This window comes from Zonotrichia leucophrys, chromosome 1A (genome assembly GCF_028769735.1).
Source record: "Zonotrichia leucophrys gambelii isolate GWCS_2022_RI chromosome 1A, RI_Zleu_2.0, whole genome shotgun sequence".
NCBI lineage: Eukaryota > Metazoa > Chordata > Aves > Passeriformes > Passerellidae > Zonotrichia > Zonotrichia leucophrys.
In genome coordinates this window covers 65387483-65406711 of record NC_088170.1, presented here as the reverse complement: position 1 = coordinate 65406711, position 19229 = coordinate 65387483, and the positions used below count along the sequence as shown (strand labels likewise).

General features: G+C 49.2%; 1 protein-coding gene across 7 annotated transcripts in view; it reads right to left on the bottom strand.

Moving 5' to 3' along the window:
* The window catches only part of FRMD4A (FERM domain containing 4A), a 370654-nt gene that overhangs the window by 128995 nt on the left and 222430 nt on the right, over positions 1 to 19229 (bottom strand). For 6 of the 7 annotated variants that reach the window (XM_064703006.1, XM_064703005.1, XM_064703007.1 and 3 more), the window contains one exon: positions 1883 to 1948. In XM_064703006.1, the coding sequence (XP_064559076.1) occupies positions 1883 to 1948 (66 nt within the window). Of the gene's footprint in view, positions 1 to 1882; positions 1949 to 18558; positions 18696 to 19229 lie in introns of those variants that run through there. The other variant, XM_064703008.1, reaches the window with a different exon arrangement.

Here is a 19229-nt window from a genome sequence, read left to right as displayed (position 1 = left end):
GAATCAATACTGGAGACATCCTCAAGTCCAAAACATCCACCTTCCTCTTCATCTGCTCCACCCAAAAGCGATTTCACCCTGACTGGAAGCTGCCTAACAGCATTGTCATTAGGCCAGAAAAGGATCTGAGATGCCTCAGTGGATATTCCTGTATAAATGGGGGCATGGAGGAACTCAGAGATCTGAGTAGTGCATGCAACAGAGGTTGCTGCTTTTTCTGGGCATGAATTTTTCATCATCACCCTCCCGGCTTCCCCCATTCACACATTACTTGAAAACACCAAAACGATTTGTTGTACTAATAAAATTCAACCATGGGTCACTTGCAAACTAGTTAGTGTGATTTACAGAGCAATTTGCTTCCTCTATTGATTACAAGGAATTCCACTGAAGGTGTGATCAAACACTTAAAAAAACATGATATCACGTGGCACCATTCCTGCTCCCTTGGAAGTGGACACATTTTCCCACACCAGCCTCCTTGGCTGTCATCCTGCTGTGGTTTTTTAGTGTCATTGATCAAACCCCAAATAAGTAGGTTGGCCAGGGCAGCTCTCATAGATTTCCTGCACTATATTTTAAGCTGTGATTATTAATATACCGAGCAGTGCTTTAGCAGAGCTATTCTCCAATAGTCCATTTTAATTTTTAATTGAACTAAGAAAAATTAGAAAAGGCATTTAGATGACACCGGAAGCCAAGTGCTGTGTCCTTGTGATGAAGGTGACTAAACTTCCCCCCCAGCCAGCTGCAAAACATCAGAGAACCCGGTGCAGCCTATGCAGAGACCATTGCTATGGTGTTTTGTTTTAATTAGTCATCCTCATTTAGCTGTTCTCCTTCCACCACTGGCCTGACTCATGGTTATCCAGGCACTCTCTGAACATTCTGTGTGTCAGGGGCAGCTGAGGGATTTCACCTCCTAGATGACTGTAAAAACATTACCCATTAACAGTTTTGTAATGGTATTTTTAAGCAACTTTCCAGAACGTGAGGCTGAACGTGCTTCCTGTGATTCAAGTTCCCTCCAGCCATCCCCATTCAGGTGCTGGGCAGGATCCTGCCCCCCCTCCCATCTTATCAGCTGTAGCCAGGGCATTTGGGTGCTATGGGAAGTTTCATTTCCTGCTGCTTTGGCTGCCTGTGGCTGCCTGTGGAAGCCTTTGTAAAAGGAAAGACATTCTTCTAATTCTTGCTGTTAACCCGTTGGGGATCTCTGAGACAGGAGCCAAAATTGTCAGGAAAGTGTAGGATGCTATAGCTTTCACCAGCCAATCCTTACAAAGCCACCACCAGACTCTCATTGTTTCCAGCCTTCCTTCTTTTTTTTTTTAAGTAAAAAATAAGGCAGATGGAACATGGACTAATTTTAATACATATTTGTGTTTGACACATGAGCCTACAAGAAATCCCTGCCTGTGGCATGACCACCACAGCATCTTCTGCTGCCAACCACATTCACAGGGCATGGGCACAATCCCCTCTGATGTGCAGCCCAGCAATTTAGGGTGGCAAGCAGAGAACTGGAGGTATTTTAAGCAGATGCAATGCGTTTCTCATAGCTAAGCAGTGCCTCAAAAACATAGTTAAGAGATATAATAATAGTGTCAAAAATGACCAGAGGTGCTTTTCTATCTCATTGGCAGGGACTGGGACAGTTTTGGCACAGCATAAAGTAAAAATATGTCTTGAATTAGTCCTTCCCACAGATATGCCTTTGCAGATCCTTCTCAGGCAGCCCTACTGCAGCTTCCCTGAGCTCTGCAGGCAATCACAGCGTGAGGCTGCTGAGAAAACCAGCTGAAAAGCCTTTACTCTCCCCACCCTGGTGAAAACCCACAGCTGTAGCAAACTACCAAAAGATGAAATGTGCAGTTCCTACCTGAACAAGGAGCTCCAGCTTCCTGTCATCAAGGAGGTGCACTTGGCATCTGCGACCCTCTGTCATCTGCAAGGGAGAAGAGGAACACGTGTCAGGGTGTCTGGAGTCACAGCTTAGCACGTGGCTGCTGCCTTCCCCCAGCACAACTTGGAGCCTTTCATTCAGTGCAGTCCTTTTGGTTTGTGTTTACTCCTTCCTTTTTAAATTAATCCCCCTTCTTTTGGCACCAGGGTAAAGAAAAGGCTGGAAGGAGAAAAAGAGAAGCTGCCCTGGTAGCTGTCATGGAGGGGTGTCTGGTGCCTGCTGGGATGCAGCTGCCAGGAGGAGGAGGGTGCTCCAGTGGGGGCAGGTTTGCAGCACAGGGGCCCTGACATTCCACATTGAGGCCTCCAGCTCTGCAGCTGGCTTGGCTGGCAGAGGAGACATCCAGGCAAGCTTCCCCAAGCCCCTCAACAGCAGGGATCCAGCCATGCCACAGGGACTGTGGGGCCAGGCTCCTCCCTGGCTGTGCTGATGCTGCTCCATGGAGTGGCACCAGGGGCTTGTCTGGCCCTGAGTCCTGAAATGGGCTTGTCCTACTTGGAGTATCCTATTTAGGATGTACCACAGGAGCCACTTCTGACGTCACTGTACTGGTCGAAAGGTGCTCCCACACCAGCAGTTTATTACAACAGTTAACAAATAATATCATTGAAACTATTATGTGTACAAGGCTTATATGAGATTTCCAAGGTCCATGGATTGGGGTTCTCAGAAATAAATGAGCTGTGGTCTGAGGGAACTCCTCTACAGAGCATCAAGCCCTCTCCTGCACAGAGCACTGTGAGTGAGGAGCAACTTTGCTTTGCAGAGTTACAGATCCCAGCTCAGTCCCACAAAGCCCTTCAGAGACAGGCACAATCCCACTATCTGTTAATGGGATATGGGCAGCCTTAAGCCTCTTTGGCTCTTGGAAATCCCTTTCTCAGCATGACTTAGGCAGCACACAGGCAGCCCCCCAGGGTGGGCTCACCCTACAATGCTCATGCACACCTGGACTCACATTGGCACAGACCCAGAGCAGCCCCACAGTTCAGCTTAGCCCCCCAGGGACCCACCAGCTGCAGCCAAGGCATCTTCCTGTGCTTTGCATGGATCCCCAGCTCAATTTAATAATATTGCTTGCCATGGTGAGTCCTAAAGTATCACCAGAAGGGAGCAGAGTCCACAGGATCCCAGTGGGAGGGGGTCACAGGCTGCTGGAGACAAAACTGCTGCAGCATCCTGGGCATTCCTGCCCTCATCCATCACCTCTTCCCACCAGTGCCAAGCTGAGCCCCTGACACAAAGCTGCCTTGCAGAGAGTGGGAAGTGTGCTTGGGGGGTTAACTGAGGACAGCTCAGCTTTCTGCTTCAGCTCTGCGGGTTAAAAATCAGCTGCCCCTGTGGCTGATGGGGCTGGATGTGCTGGCATCCAGGAGGCAGTGGTGGGTGCTCCACCATCAGCTTTGCCCATTCAAGATTCCAGGCATTGTGTGGCCATTGCCACAGGATCTGCAACCTCAGCCATCTCCAGCAGCATCATCCTCATCCTGCTGTCTCTCTGCACAGGAGCCCATCAGCCTCTTCTGGGTGCTTCTGTCCTCCCTCTTGACAGCTCTGTCTCACATCCATCTCTCCTTTTTCTGGTACCAGATTGAAACAAGTCTTACCCAGCCCCTTCCACAAAACAAAGATTCAAGTATTCCAACAACTCTGTTGAAACTTAAGCAGGCCATTGAAGAGGCATGGTTTATTATGAGAAAACTTCTGTCAAAATGAGCTTTTCCCTTCAACTCATCCACAATTGACAATTCTGGAAGGAACAATCCCATGCAATTCACGCAGAATTTTTGTTATACAACCCTTTTTGTTATTCACATCAATGCATCTCTATCCTGCACACAAAATAACATCACCTTCCTTTTCTTCTTCCATCAGCACAACTGGAGCCCTGGCACTGCAGCCAAAGGAAAGCCTTGTAAAACAAGGCTTCTCATAAATGTCAACCAGTTACTGCCATGGCAATAAATTGTCTTACGAGAATTTCCCCCAGTAAGAAACGTTATGCAAAAAATATCTTCTCCTAAGGTGCATTACTTGGTGAGCGAGATTTTTCACTATTAAACAGCTTTCAGCTCAGTTGTAAAAATATGCCAGAGGCTCACAGAAGGGCTTTGCAATGGTTTCTCCTGCTTGGAAGAGTTGTGTGGGTCATGTTCACACAGGCAGGGGGAACCACAAGCTTCCTTCACTGGGCTTCCCCAGCAGATAAAACTCTGAGTGCCTGAGCTGTGCTTTGACATCTCCCTCATCCTCTTACTGTCACTTATCCACTGCATCTCCAAGATGGGGAATATGCAGTGATATTCCAGGTTTAATATGAGTTTACCCAAGGCAAGAGATAAAGCAGTGAGTTCATTGTGGCGATGGCAGGGATGGAACACAGTCCTGCTTTCGTGTGTTGTGCTCCATTGGCTATAACAAAGTTGAAATATGAATAAAAGCAGGTGAAAGGGGGAAGAGGGAACATTTTCTGAGATGTCTGACTTTGTGCTGTAGTGTTTCAGCAAAGCACTATGGAGCTTCTTTAGCTCTCTGTACTTTTCCAGCCCGGAGTTTCATAACCCCTTAGTGCTTTCACTGCTAAAAGAAATCCCAAATGCAAACAGCTGGGAACATGAATAAATATCTGAATAAAGCAAAGCTCTGAAATGCAGCACATGATGGTTGACTAATTGAAAGGCCTTTCATGAACATCCCTTGAAGCTCAGCAGGTCCACAGGTTGGAGATCTGCTGCAGCATTTCCTTCCCCCAGCCACGGGGCTTTTCATTTGCCTTAGAAATGAGCAGAGCTTTCCAAGAGAAAAGAAAAGAAGGTAGAGACAGGCTTCCTACTTGATACAAGCTAAAATATGATGGTCCTGCCCTCCCTCCTTTCTGCTTTATTATTCCACCAGGTGTCTGAAGCCCACATTATGTGCTTTTTTGCATTGTTGGATCTATACAAACTCTGCCGGTTCGTCAGAGCAAGGAACGGGAGCATTTCAAAGCACAGCAAGAAGGCCCTGATTTAGCACAGCCTGTCTGGGTAAAAGATGCTGCCTCTGACACTGTGCAAATTGGCTGCTCTGCACTATCTGCTGCTCTGCCGTGCATGGGGCTGTGGCTGGCTCCTGCAAAACCAGCCAGGGAATGCCTTCTGCTTCCCTGAGCAATCAGAGAAGGGAAATCTACACCAAAGCCTCATGAATGGGAGCAGGAGGTCACCAAAATGAACTGAGAGTACCAGAGTCTGGATGGAGGGAGGGAGAGCACAGGACTGAATTGAGGTTCTCCCTTCCCAAGGCTCTTACCCAAAGAAGGATGGGGAGAACTAAGCTAAGAGGAACTTGAACTAAGAGGCACCAAGGCATAACTTTTCCTTCACCTTGAAAAAGCAAAATCCCAGCAAAGGGACAAGAAACAATGGTTGAGCAGGCTTCCTGACAGAAGAGGGGGACACTTGATGTGGCAGGGAAACGAGGGGGGTCAGTCCTGATCAAGTCCTGGTTTTCACAGTGAGCTCAGTGAGATTTTCTGTACCAACACAGCCCCTCCACTTTCCTTCTGGAGGTCAAGATCCCTCTTCCCCAACTCCAGAAATTAAAAAGCCAAATTCAGCCTAACAGCTGAGATGCCCTTGATGCTCAAAGGCAGAGGGAACACTCAAACATTTCAAGTGAGGTGAGACAGCTCCTAGAGGGGTTCCATGGCTATCCCTGCTGCTCACTCAGCTGCAGCTCTGCCAGGATGCTGTATCCACAGCAATCCCTCAGACTTCCAAAGCTTCTCAAGACATGTGAAGAGGTGGGAGTGTGTTACGCACTCCTGAGTGCTAACAGTTCACCCATATGGCAGCAAGCTGCACGGGCAGGGTGTGAATATGGGCCATGAGCATCTCATGGACCACACTTAACACAAGCTCAGATGGAAGTTTTGCGCCAAAATGCAGAACACATTTTTTCCCCACCCAAAACAGCTCGGCAACTCACATTTTTATTCTGAAAATCTGCCACTTCTTTTAGTGCCTGCTCATGCAGCATGACCCCCCAAGAGCTTGAAGAACTGAGCATGAGTGCTTTTAAAAAGCTCTGTCATTTATATATGTGAGTGTGTAGAGATAATATATCTTCAATACTCAAACACAGATACTGCTTTTAAGGCATGTGAAGACCTGAAGCAATGTGTCAGTGTGGCTGAGGAGCTGGAGCAGCCTGCAGGAGGGCTGACTGTACACAAGGCATGCATTCTTTCTCTGCTCCTTGGCTTCTGCACCTTGAGGACAGAAAATCTGATCCTGACCTTTGCAAAACATTTTGAGGTCCATAGGTGACAGCAATTCCTGACATATACGTTTGTTTACTCTAATACAGAGATGCTACAGAAAGGAAATCTGCCTCATGGTTACTCATGGGATCTTCTGAACTGCAGCTGTTTTTCTCAAGGAAAGGACGTTTTAGTTACCTTTATCACAAGACTTTAAATCTCCTTTGGAGGCGTCTACCCAAATATTTACACAACGGGTTTCCTAGGGAAGGCAGGCTGGCGGTTATTTTGCTTTGTGCCATGAAGTGCTCTGATGATTGCCCTCCTCTCTATTCATCTTCACTGTAACTCAAACATTGTCTCAGAGAATCCTGTAAACTGTCTGTGACACAGCCCCAAAACCTCCACAACGCTCAGCTAATCCCTGTACACCCAACACTTTGTCACTAAATTATCACAACTGCCCACAGAGCTGCTCCATCCAACACAAACTGCCAAGGTGATGGGAGGAAACAGCTCCAAAGAGAACCTTTCCCTTTCAGAATGAAAAAAACCCTCCTGGTGAAAGCACTGTCACACTAAATAACTCAAAGGCACCAAATGCAAATGCTATTTACAATGTCAGTTCTATAAATATCCGTGGCACGTTTCATTAGCCGATGACTGCAGGAATAAAGAAGAATACAGCATTTTCTTCCTTGAATCACATCAGAAATTATAATTGGAGGCAATTACTGTGCTGAATCCACAAAAATCTGTGTCACTCTGTCCACTGTTTGGACAGAGCTGCTGAAAGCAGATAGAGAGAGATGACAGCCCACTGATTACAGTAACTCTTAGATTAAACATCCTGCTCCCACTTGACCACTTCTTACCACCTTCTCATCCTGGCAACTCCTAAGCTTGTTGAGAGAGAGAGGGAGGAAAAGCAGTGTGTTTTTGATGTCTGCACAGCTTTGCACATGTGGCAGCACTCCACTTTGCTGAACTGGGGCCAGTCTGGCAAGCATCTGCCTGTAGCACTGACCAGCACTGCCTCTCCATGTGCCTGCGTCCATCTGCTGTCTCCTGTCCTACACTCACACTTCAAGACCCTGGAGGAATGGACTATATTTTTATGACATGTGTTTGCAGAGCATCCTCCCTGTTGCTGGTCTGCATCTGCACCTAATAAATGTTACTGATGGTGGCTGGGATGAGGGTGGCTGTGAGTGTGAAGAGCTGAGCCACAGGGCTGACTCTTGATGGGCACCTGGGAAAGGGGACATGAGGAGGAGGAGGAGCACTGGCTGGGCTCTGCCCTTGGGGCTTGCTTGTTTTTGCAGTCATAGAATCACAGAATCATTAAGGTTGGAAAGACTTCCAAGAACACCAAGCCCAACCAAACACCATCAGGCTCACTAAATCATATTCTGCAGAGACACAGCTACTGCTTTTTCAAACACTTCCAGGGGTGGTGACTCCACTTCCCTGGAAAGCCTGTTCCAGTGCTTAAATCTGGTCATGTAGGTGTGACTCAATGGAAAAGATACCTAATGAAGAGGAGGAAGTAACTTGGTGCAAATCTGGTTCACCTGTCCCAGCCATGGGATTTGCCCAGTGCCCTGCACTGGTGAGCACATCACCATGGTCTGCAGCACTGCCCATGCCATCCCCTAGTCCAAGTCCAAAGCCCTCACACTCACTTCCCTGCTCTTCCTTTGCACTAAAATGGGCAATATCTGAGTATATCTCAGTGGCTGGAAGCTCTGAGGATGTAAAACAGTCTGAAGAAACTGTTATTTCTCAATACAGTCCTCATTTCCACTATTTATTTCCACAAGCCTTTCCTAGATAAATGATGAATAGTAGTTTGTGTTATTGTTTTTTTAAAAAAAGGTAGAAAAATTATTTTAATTTGGCCCATTACTCCTGGCTTGTGAGCAGAGGTCCATGTAGCCTGTCCTGTCTGCCAACACAGTTCAGAACATGAGCTGAGCTTTCTGAAATTAGTAGTACAGAATTCCAGAATGGTTTGGGTTGGAAGGGACCTTAAAGACCATTTAGTTCTAACCCCTGTGCCACAGGCAGGAATGCCACACACTAGATCAGGTTGCTCAGAGCCCCATCCAACCTGGCCTTGAACACTTCCACAAATTTGGTATGAAGAAGTAGGAACCCACTAAACACCTTTTGACCTTTTGTGTGTGCCCATTAGGCACTTTTTCATTCAAATTTGTTCATGCTACTATTTCTTATGGGAAAGGCTATTTGGTACTCTGGAGCAGGTTAGCTGTAAGCCAGTTGTTTTTTCCCCTGGGAAGGGTATCCCAGCTCTATTCTCAGGCATTTGTCACCTTCTAGCAGTACTTTGGTAAGAAAACCAAGAGGTTGCATATTCAAATAAACAGGAAAAACCTTTTAAGTATTCCATTTCAAGGGAACTTGGTGGCAAATGGAGCTTTGAAGCTGAGAAGAAAGGCCACACAAATATGCTGTAGAAATGGACGACGGCGATACGAAGAGAAGTAGCCAATGGCTGATGCATAACCAGACCTCACCTTCTAAAGCAGTGTGAGTTTCAGTGCTATGGAAGTGCTTTGAGATTCTGAAATACATGTACAGTCCATAGCTGGATTGGCTGGTCAGAAAACAGCAGCTGACAAAGGTGCAGCACCTCCCATAGGTTTGACAGCACCACAGGAACGTATCGCGTGCGAGGCCTTTGGCTTTCCCTGAGAGCTTCTTTATCCCACTCCTTGAAAAATTAATGTCCTTTCCAATGGATTAGTGAATGGAGGCAAAATTGTCAAAACCATGGTAACAGATACAGCTCTTAAAGTCCTCTCCTATCCCACATAAAGGGAGTGATGCTTAGCATTACCCACTGCATGGGGGAACTACACAGGGATCTGTGTTTCAGAGGGGTGACATCAAGTGATGCAATGATTTCTGCCAAGGCTCATTTGTCAGGAGAGAGGAGAACAGCCTCAGTAATTAGAAAGCAAGAGTCCTCCTGGAGAAGGGAGGTGGGACAGTGTCAGCTGGGGTGTCACCCTGTCGGAAGCACCGCTGGGACGGATGGCGCGACCCAGCCATTGTGTGGATGCCGACACGGAGTGATGGGAGAAAAATTAAGGCAAGCTGCAGGCTGAGTGACCTGGTGACTTCCCTGTTTTGTCTTAGGAGCTGACAAAAGAATTCCTGGCCTGCCCAGGGGCTCCTTTCTTCCTCCACACAGCACTTTTCCAGCCTTGCTCGGGCTCGGCATCACTCAGGGACATCTGCACAGGTTATTTTTCATGCTTCCCCTAAACAGCACTCAGCAAAAATGCTCTGATTCAGCAAAGCCCATAGCTGTGTCCATAAATCCCCTTTATTTCAGTGTGACATAAGCAAGTGTTTAAGTGGCTTACTGTATCAGGGCTGAAATGAAAAACCGTCTCCTACGGTCCTTAAGTCCATTTACAACATCAAGCAATAACTCTCAGGCGAACTTTAAAGCCGGGAATGCCGCATCTTAACCTCAAAACACTTGGTGCTTGAGCCGTGCAGTCAGAATGAAATCTAATTCCAGCACCACGTTTTAAACCGAGCAGGGCATCACACAGCAGATGTCTGAATTACTGCTCTGAGCGTGGCCAGCCCCAATGGCCTGATTGCAGTGATATCCTGAGATAAGAGAGCCCTTTCCTGGACAGACCGGCTTCCTCACCACAGTGGAGGCTGGGCTGGCTCAGGTCACGTATTGTTTTCTTTCTTGAAAATAATACAGATCTAAATCTGCTCAAATACAAAGGGAAGCAGAAATTCTTGCACCCTCCCTGCCCTGTGATGTTGAGGCAGGACGAGAGGGCATTCCCAACGCAGACTTTTTACTATGTTTGACTCCTCTGCCCCTGTAACTCTATCCCTTCCCTTTCTTGGCAAGGAAATAAATAATTTGCCACTATAAAAATATACCAGCTTCCAAGAATTATCCTCACTATTTACAAGGCAGGAGTGGAGAGTGTAGGAGTTCTGATATGGTCAGAGCATTCCCTGAGCTCTGGAGCTGGGGCTGACCACAGGGAGGTTACACAGTCTTCAGTATTATTTATTATTTTTAGTCTAGAGTATTCACTGGTCACAGATGTCTTAAACTTGCAGATTTGAAACACCTTCACACAGTAGAAGTTTGTTTTGATAAACCTTGAGTCAGCTGCTCAGTTGTGCAGGTGGTTCAACATGGTAACCTGCTTTGGGGATAGCATTTTTTGGTTAAGCACATGCCAGAGCTGTTAAAACTTTGCCTCAAATTGGGATATTGTAGCTGCCTTCTCCACTTTTACTCGGGAAGCCCATGTTGTTCCTACACCCTTTCTGCATGTGCAGGAAGCTGGCTGCACCCACCAATGGATATAAATAATAAATAATAAATGATAGTGCAAAAGAGGCAGCCCAGCTGCTCCTCCTCCCCCCAGCCTGGCAGCACTGTCAGGCAGATGAGTTTTGAAGGAGTCAGGGGCTTCCATCCTCTCCCAACAGACCTCCCTGCACAGCCTCATGGACCTGGAATATCAGCTCCTGCTGGAGCCAGCACCAAGCCCTGGTGAGAGAGAAAGAGCTGCAGTCCTGCTCAGAACTCCACCACTTCTTACAGAGCAGATGATGAGCTGGTCACATTTAGGGCATCTTTAGGTCTGGTGAAACCACTGGATCCACATGAAACCACTACAGCCAAAGGGTTGCATCCTATGGGAAGTAGAAGGGGAATGGCAAGGACAGACTCATTCCACCTTACAGACCTTGGGACTGCTCATCCAGACTATGCTATTCCTCTGCAATGCCAAAGGAATGCCCAAACACTGAAAAACTGCCACTAACACAAGAAAAAAAATTGCAAAAACAGTCCCCATCATACCTCCGGTAATGAGACAACAGGTAGACAATCCTCCTTGCTGCCAACTTCACAGTTAACACCCAAAATAACTTGCCCTGTACATAAATTTCTCCTGATCCAACTCAGCTCAGCCAAACTCTGAGAACATCTTTATTTGGTGATCTTTTCTTTTTGTATTTCCCCCAGGGTGAACTTATTTTCTGGATAATAATCCCTCTAAGGCAAGTTCTGCAGCATCAACCCATGTTTGAGCACTGCATATGAGAGCTGTGATCCATCATTTGGGTTGCCAATCCCTAATGCAGCCCAAAGAAATAAATATCAACAGCAGAGCTAAAATGGGAGGCCCAGAGGGAAAGAGGATGAAGGATCGCTGGTGTCTTTGCACAAGGACAAGCAGAGTGGCCCTGGCACAGGTGCTTCAGCAACTTTTGTGCTTCAAGAAAAACCAAAATATGCCTGGGAAGGGTCTTGATTTTCCTGGAAGAGAAATTCACTCTGTTTGCTGTGCACAAAGGACACAGCATTATCTAAGGGAAAATGATCTAAATTATCTGTGAGGGAAATCCTTTACCAATGAGGGACTTGAATCCTTTATAAGTCACAAAAACTTCTTTGCAGGGGACTCCTGGTCACCTTCTGGTTCATTCCTTTCCATATTCTGCAGCAAGCACTGTGAGTCATCATAGGATAATGACCATGTGGCAATAAAGTACATGGCAATAGGTGATTATTATTATTTTTATTATTTTTCCCAAAGGTATTATCATGTCTGTTAATCTCTCCTACATCTGACATGTTAAATTCCTTTTAAACACACATAAATTTTTAATTTTTTGTACAGTTTCACACTTGAAACGTGGCATACTTTCAGCAAAATGTTCCAGATATCACTTGTTTGTGCATGCAGACAGGGTGTAATTACATGAGAGCATCCAAGCCTTCTGGGAACACATTCACAGGAGGTTTTGTTTAGTTATAGAAGAAAACAGGACGATTTATTTGCTATTGAAACTAATGTGATTTGCCAGAGGAAAGAAAAATCAATGTGGGTTCATAGAAAGATGACCAAAGTGACCCAAGGCAGTGGAAGTGATAGTATGTGTGAAATATTTCTAAAGGACAAATGAAGATTTATGGCTTGAAGTGTCCTTTTAGTGCTCATTGGGTGTTTTGTACCTGGTGTATCACTGAGCCTTGGGAGGTGTGAGGGTGCTGGCCTGATCAATGCGGCCAAGGCACTGGGCACTGCATCACTCAGGTGCTGCAACACAGCAGGTCAAGGGACAGCACTGAGCACTGTTATACACAGCACATAATAGAAAACACACTTACAAAAGCCATTCCAGATGTGAAAGAACTAAAAAAAAGGCTAAATGTTAATCTGTGTACAGAACTGTTGGTTTTGTTGGTTTTTTTCCCCCTTCTTGTTTTGAATAACACTCCAAGAACTGATATGCTTCCAGTGGGAAAATATGTCAGCGGGTTGTTTCCAGCCACTGCTAATCAGCAGCTCTGACACACTCTTGATGTTGGGAGCCAGGGCTGTGGCTGTGCCCGGGCTGGGCAGCTGCCAGCAGCTCTGCCTGAGCAGCAGCAGCAGCTGACAGGGTCAGAGCAGGGTGGGCAGCAGCCCCCAGAGCTGGGTCTCACGGGCAGGACGGCTGAGATGCAGAGCACATTCAGATGACAAGCAGCTGACTCATCCTCAGAGATGCAGGTGTTTGCAGAAACCAGTCCTGCTTGCAGGAGTCTGGTTTGGTGCTTTCTGCTCCCACTTTGCTCCTGAGTGCACCCATTGCTGAGTGGGGCTGCAGGGCTGGGACATCTCCCAGGGCTCTGCCTGCACCCCTGGATGAGGGGTATGATGGGGTCCAATCTGCTTTCTCCAGCCCTGATTGTCCATATTTAGTATGTCATGAGATGTCCTGATGCAGAGATGACCTGGTCTTGCTGCACCAGTAGCCAAAGAATTCTCCATACAGGTGGGGCAATATTGTGGCATTAGTCAGGCTGTCACTGGGGGTATAAACACTTGTGTTTCTGGGGAGGGCTAGGGCTCAGACTAGCCCCACTCAGGGCTCAAGCAGGGAAAACTACTTTCAGGACACAGCCGGTGCTTTTATACCCCCAATCACAGCCTGACTAATGCCAGGATATTGCCCCACCTGTATGGAGAATTCTTTGGCTACTGGTGCAGCAAGACCAGGTCATCTCTGCATCATGACATACTAAATATGGACAGCCTGTTACCTCTGCAGAGGAGAGACCTGAAATAAACACTTCAAAACAAACCTGTTTTTTATATGCCTCTGCTTTTTAAGAGCCAGGGAAGGATGTTCCTTTCTGGAACTAAACACAGCAGATCTTTAGTGCTATGAAGAATCAATGCAGAAGAGTTAAGGATGGGAAGAGAAGAGGGAACAGCCTGATGCAATGTCTGCAAACTCAGCAGCTGAATCTGATACCCCTGAGCCCTAAGCTCCCAGCATTCAATAGATTCAATATCCATTTTGGAGCAGGCTTCTGCCATGTACACAGTCAGCTGTGCCTGTGACAGGGGACTGCGAAAGTGAGGACACAGCCCAGCACTGTTGGATGTGCAGATTTCCCTCAGAACTGCCATCAGCACTCCAGAAGGCACATTCCATGGTGCAACACAGAGACAAAGCTGACTTGGTGCTCCCTGGCAGTTCTCCCTGGTCTTGGTGAGGAATAAGTCCGTTTTCCCAATTCCCACCACCTCCTGCAGCACAAGCCCAGGTGACACCTTCATTGACTGCATAACCACCCCAGCAGGGATTCAAAGCATCCCAAGGAGCCCAGGCCACTTCAGATATAACTTTCTTCTCTTTTGGATTTTGCAGTCCAGAATTGCAGAAGACAGTGGAAGTCACCTCCAGATTTATTTTCCAGCACGCTTCCAGGCTGGGGGAGGATGTGTGTGTGTGCACAAAGGAAGCACTGTGTTTGATTACACATCCCCTAAATCATCCCTGTCCCCTTGTGTGCCCCATTTCACCAGGAAATGAGTGTGTGAGCACACACGTGGCAGCCACGTGTTGGGATGATGAGTGTCTTCACAAAACCCTGGCTGGGGGCAGCCAGCACAGACATCCCCCATGCACAGCAAGGACAAAACCATGCTCAAATGTGGAAAAATTCACACTCCCCTCTCTAGGACAGGGACCACGTTTCAGATTTTGTGCTGCCTTTCCAAGCTGCTCACTTGATGCAGCAGCTTTCCATCCCCTGCTTGTCCTGCACAAACCCAGGGCCAGCCTGTGGCTGCCCCACTATCTGCAAAGCCCTTCCCTGCATGAAGTGTTCCAGCTGGGGAGGATGGGATGCCAGCAGTGCTCACAGTGTGTGTGTGGCACAGCTGCAGCCACGTTCAATCCCACACGGCCAACAAACCCAAACAAGGGTGGGTTTATTTTGATTGGGAGATCTGCAGACTTCTAAGAAGGAAAATAAATAAATAATCCAAACACTAGAGGCTGAGCCTGGTGGGTTGGCAAGCCCAACAGCCATTGACAAAATGTTAGGCATTACGTGTGGAAGTGTGCATACAAAAGGATTTCTCTAGCCAAAATGGGAATATCAACCTCTTTTTGGTTTGCAGCTTTCCAGGAGATTTTCATTGGGCCTTTTTACAGTGAATTTAAGTAACAAAAAAGTAAACTTGCCTACCTCTTTTTTTGCCTCGATGACTTTTCCCAAAGATTACTACACTAAATCACAGCTCACCCCACCAGAGCAGGCAGAGGGTGAAAAGATAGTTTAGCTACACACTAGTGATCTTTTCTTGAGTGTGGGGACGCAGCAACTGTTCCACACCATGTGAAAATATCACAGAGACCCTCAGGACAAAAACAGAAGTGGGCTGTACACAAGAATATTGTTGGTGGCACTGGGAATCAGATGGTCCCAGCTCCTCTGGCCTCCTCCCACTTTAAGGCTGGGCAAGGGCTGAAGTCCCACCTCTATAGAGAGGCACCCAGGGCCTCTGGCACCAGGCTTGGGGCCTCAGAGGAATATCCCACAGCCATGAAGCAGAGGTGCACTGGGAATGGGAGGTACATCAGGGTCTTCTACTTTTTCTGGCAGGCATTCTACTACAGACAACCACAGGCAAGTAGTAAACCTTCAGGCTGACATCCACTCGTGAGTAGGTGGGGTGCAAAGGTGACTTGGAGCACAGGAGACAAGATCAAAACTTGTGTGCTTGCAATTCATCAACATGAAAGTGCTCCCAGAAGCTCAGAACTGATCAAATATCGTTCTGGGGTCCCTCCTCGGTGTCAGATCAGAGAGAAAAGCAATCAAAGTCATTTTTGGTCCTTGACAAGGTTCATCCCCTGAAAAGAAGACAGAGGCTCCAGCTCATTGTGCAGCCTCACCAAATGTGGCTTTCTAGGACATGGCACAAACTGAGATTTACAGGAGGGCTAGGGATTCAGTTTTTGTAAGTCTGGGAGGGAGCAGAAGAAGTATCAGTGGATGTTGCCAGCTGCAGTGGTCCCTGAGGCCATGCTGGGCCATGCACTGCTGGCTTAGGGAACCTGACAGAGGCTGGGACAACCTGGGATTTGGAGCTGGAGCTGTAAGCAATTCCATCCCAGCTTAACCTTGCCAGACCTTGCTGCCTGCTGTGCTCTGCTTGCTCTGGGGCTGCAGGGCAATTCTCTCCTCCAGCTGCTGCAGGGAGCAAGCCAGCAAGGATGGCTGGAGATTGGCATTGCTGAGTGACCTTGGCAGCCAGCTGTGCACCCCAGCCTGTGATGATGAGGCATGGGGATCATCCCATGGAGATGCAGGTATTTGCTCTTCTGGCTGACCCCATAGCACATTCCCAGCTTCCCAAGAGATGAGCATTTGTGGGATGGCTCTCAGCTAGATGGAGATTCTGGGTGCAGCTCAGAGTAGCAAAAACCTCGATTTCCTCAAACAGAGAGTTTTAAGTAAAAGACACCTGAGTTTCCAGAGAGCTGAGCCCAAGTGTGACCCTGTGCATCACAGCAGCCTTTGCTTGTCCCAGCCATCCAGCTCACAAGAAGTGGGTCATGCAGAGCCTTTCTGCATCTTCAGGGGACACCACTAAGCTCTGACCCCAAATTTGGATAATGCTGGATCAACAGGCTCCTTAATACCTTCTCCACGTGTCACCCCCCTTGCAGTGCATGACCCTTCCTTCACAGGGCTGACAGATTGCAGCTTGAAACTTCAGTGACTCCCCAGCCCCTTTCCATTCTCCCTAATAAACCATTTTCTGCTTCATCCACCCCTGCAGTTTTACTTTGGCTTTGCTGTTAAGCTCAAAACTGATCCAAGCCTTCTGCCATTGCTCACACAGTAACAGCAGCAACCAAGGGGATATGTACCACTGCAATTAATTACCCGTGATGTGTGGGGCTAGATTTCATGACTTGGGAAGTCTTCCCCAGGCTTATGTCCCTCTTAACACCACCCAGTGCACTGGCTGAAGCTCCTGACCTGGCTGAACAGTTTGACAGGATCTCTTTGCACCAAGTGATGCTGCATTGCTGTAGGGCGCTGAGCAGCCCAGTGCTGTGAGCACAGGTATCATCAAATATCAAGTTGCATTTTTAATGCAATAACCAGTTCAGACACGCAACAATAGGACCACCAGAAATAGTCTACAAGGAGACAAGAGTAGCTTGCCCAAAAGGGTTGTGAGCGGCTCACTGGTGCATCTATGCTCAAGATGAGAGATCACATATTTTTAGCCTGGGCATTTAGAACAAAAATTCACTGAAGAACAAAATGCTTATTTTTCACATGCATAAATCCACATGTTCTGCTCCACTGGTGCACTTCTCCCTTCTGTGGAAACTGATCACACAGCATGATGGATGGGCAATGCCAGCTCCTTCAGCCTGGTTGGTCCTCTGAGGGACACAGCTGACCTTAGCAGAGGCACAAGGTGGTGCTGAGCTGAAGACCCTTCAAAACATCCCCTCTTGTACCAAGGAGCAATAAATCCTTGCCTCCTCATGCTTCTGGCACAGCTCCTTGCTCAGCAGCACAGCTGGGCTGCAGAAACCACCCCTCCTGCAGAGCGTGGCACATACCTGCCTGGCACTGATGCTTAAAACCACCTTCAGATATTAATATTTAGAGGAGAACAGGCTGTCTGTAACTTGTGCCAGGAGGGTCGAGCCCAGCAGCAGCTCTGAGCCACAAGGCTGAGCCTGGCGAGGTTCGGCATCACGGTCCAAGTGAGAGCACAGCCAGCAGCCCCCAGCGGGCCTCTGCCCTCACCCCAAGGAGAAAGGGACCATCCAGAGGAGTTGAGCTCCCTCGGGAATTCTCTGGTGCCTGGCAGGCGATTCCAGGCAGGGAAGATGGCACAGACACCCACGCCCCTAACAGACACCTCCATGCATAGGGAGGGGATGCGCATCACCCCCGGGCACCGATCCGGAGGGAAGCGGGTCCGAGACACCCCGATATCCATCTGGAGCTGGGCAGAGCCGGGATCCAGCCTCTCCCGATACCCAAGGCACGGGAAAGCCCGGCTCAGCCGAGCCCATAGATGCAGCGCTCCGGCACAGGCACCACACCCCCTCGGCCGCTGGAAAGGGCGAGCGGTGCCGGCGTTTTTGTTCAGGACAAGGTTTTAAAACCCCAAACCAAACCAGCGAGCTGGGAGTTCAGCTTTCCCTGCGACCTCACTTGCCTGCGAGAGATTTGCTAGATAGCTCCGCATCTGTGTGTGCCGTATTGCTAAACCGCTGCCAGCGCTATTATTAGAAACAATTGTCTCTCCTGGAAATTTTATGGAGAGGTTTGAAACAACTTTTCTGCCGCCCTCCCCAGCAGCCAGCGGTAACAATGCGGCCAAAACCCTCCTTACACCGAGCCAGCCTGCAGGGCGTGCAGATGCACTCCCATACGGGCACAGTTTGGAAGCAGAGCTGTGCACATTTGTCTTTTCCAGCCCTGAATCTGGAGCAACTTTTCTATTCCCGACTCACGAAAAGGTGCGCATGGGGGGAAAGGAAAAACCAAGCCGGGGAGCTTTCCCCTCAGCGAAGCCCCCGGCTGTGCATTAAACTTGCTGCAGCCATTTGGGAAGGGAAGGGAATGGAAGGAGCAGTCCATCTTGGCCGTCAGTGGGGACAGACAGCCAGACTGCTGGGGAAGGGGGGAAGGAATCGCAGCTCCGGCTTCTCTCCCCTCACACACACAACACACACACCCCGTCTCCTCCTTCCCCGCCGCCGCGCTCGGCTCCGCTCCTCGCCCACCGAACCCGAGGGTTTGGGGCTGGGGATGGGTTTTTCTGAAAGGACAGGCAAAGCAGCTGCTGCCCACATTTCTCTCCGTTGGAGGTAAATGGAGGGAGGGGGCGTGGAGCAGCCCGCACACTGCGGCTGGGCTTTCCCCGGGGGCCGGGGCTGCGAGCGGAGAGCCCCGGCCCGCCTCGCCTGGCCTGCCCTCGGCAGACAAAGACCCCGTTACCTTCTCCGCTGCCTCGGCGGCCCCGGCGGCCCCTCAGCTCCGAGCCCGGCACCAGCGCATCCCCTCGGCACGGCGTCTCCAGGCCGCGGCTCTACCGCCCCGCATCCATCGCCGCCGCTGCCGGGGCGCGGGGTGCGCGGCCCTGCCCTCCGCTCCCGCCGCTCCTACGGCCGGCCCATCCTCCCTGCCCGCATGCCGGAACCCTCCGTTCCCCCTTCTGCTCCTTCCCTTTCCCCGCCTGCCGGCCCCCGGCTCCTGCGCGGCTGCTGCGAGGCTGGAGCCGGGGAGGGAGGAGGAGGAGGAGGAGGAGGGGGAGGAAAGAGGAGGAAGGAGGGAGGAGGGCAGCGAGCAGCAGTTGGCGCTGGGTCATGTGAAACAGATGAACCTGGCTCGGGCCTGCCAACATCTGGGCTCCCCCTCGCCTCTGGGAGGAGGATGAAGGGATGGAGGGATGGAGGGATGCGGTGTTCACCCCCGGGCCACGCGTGCACACCTGGAGATGATAACGGAGAGGGGCGAGAGCAGCGGGGATGCTCCGAGCAGAGCCCCGGGCCCCGAGCACCCGTGGGGCTGGAGACAGCAGCTCCTGCCAGGCTGAAGCCCTGGAAAACAGGGCAGCCTCCCTTGTGATGATTTTCCCCCTGGTCCTGGCTGGGTGAAGGGTGCAGCTT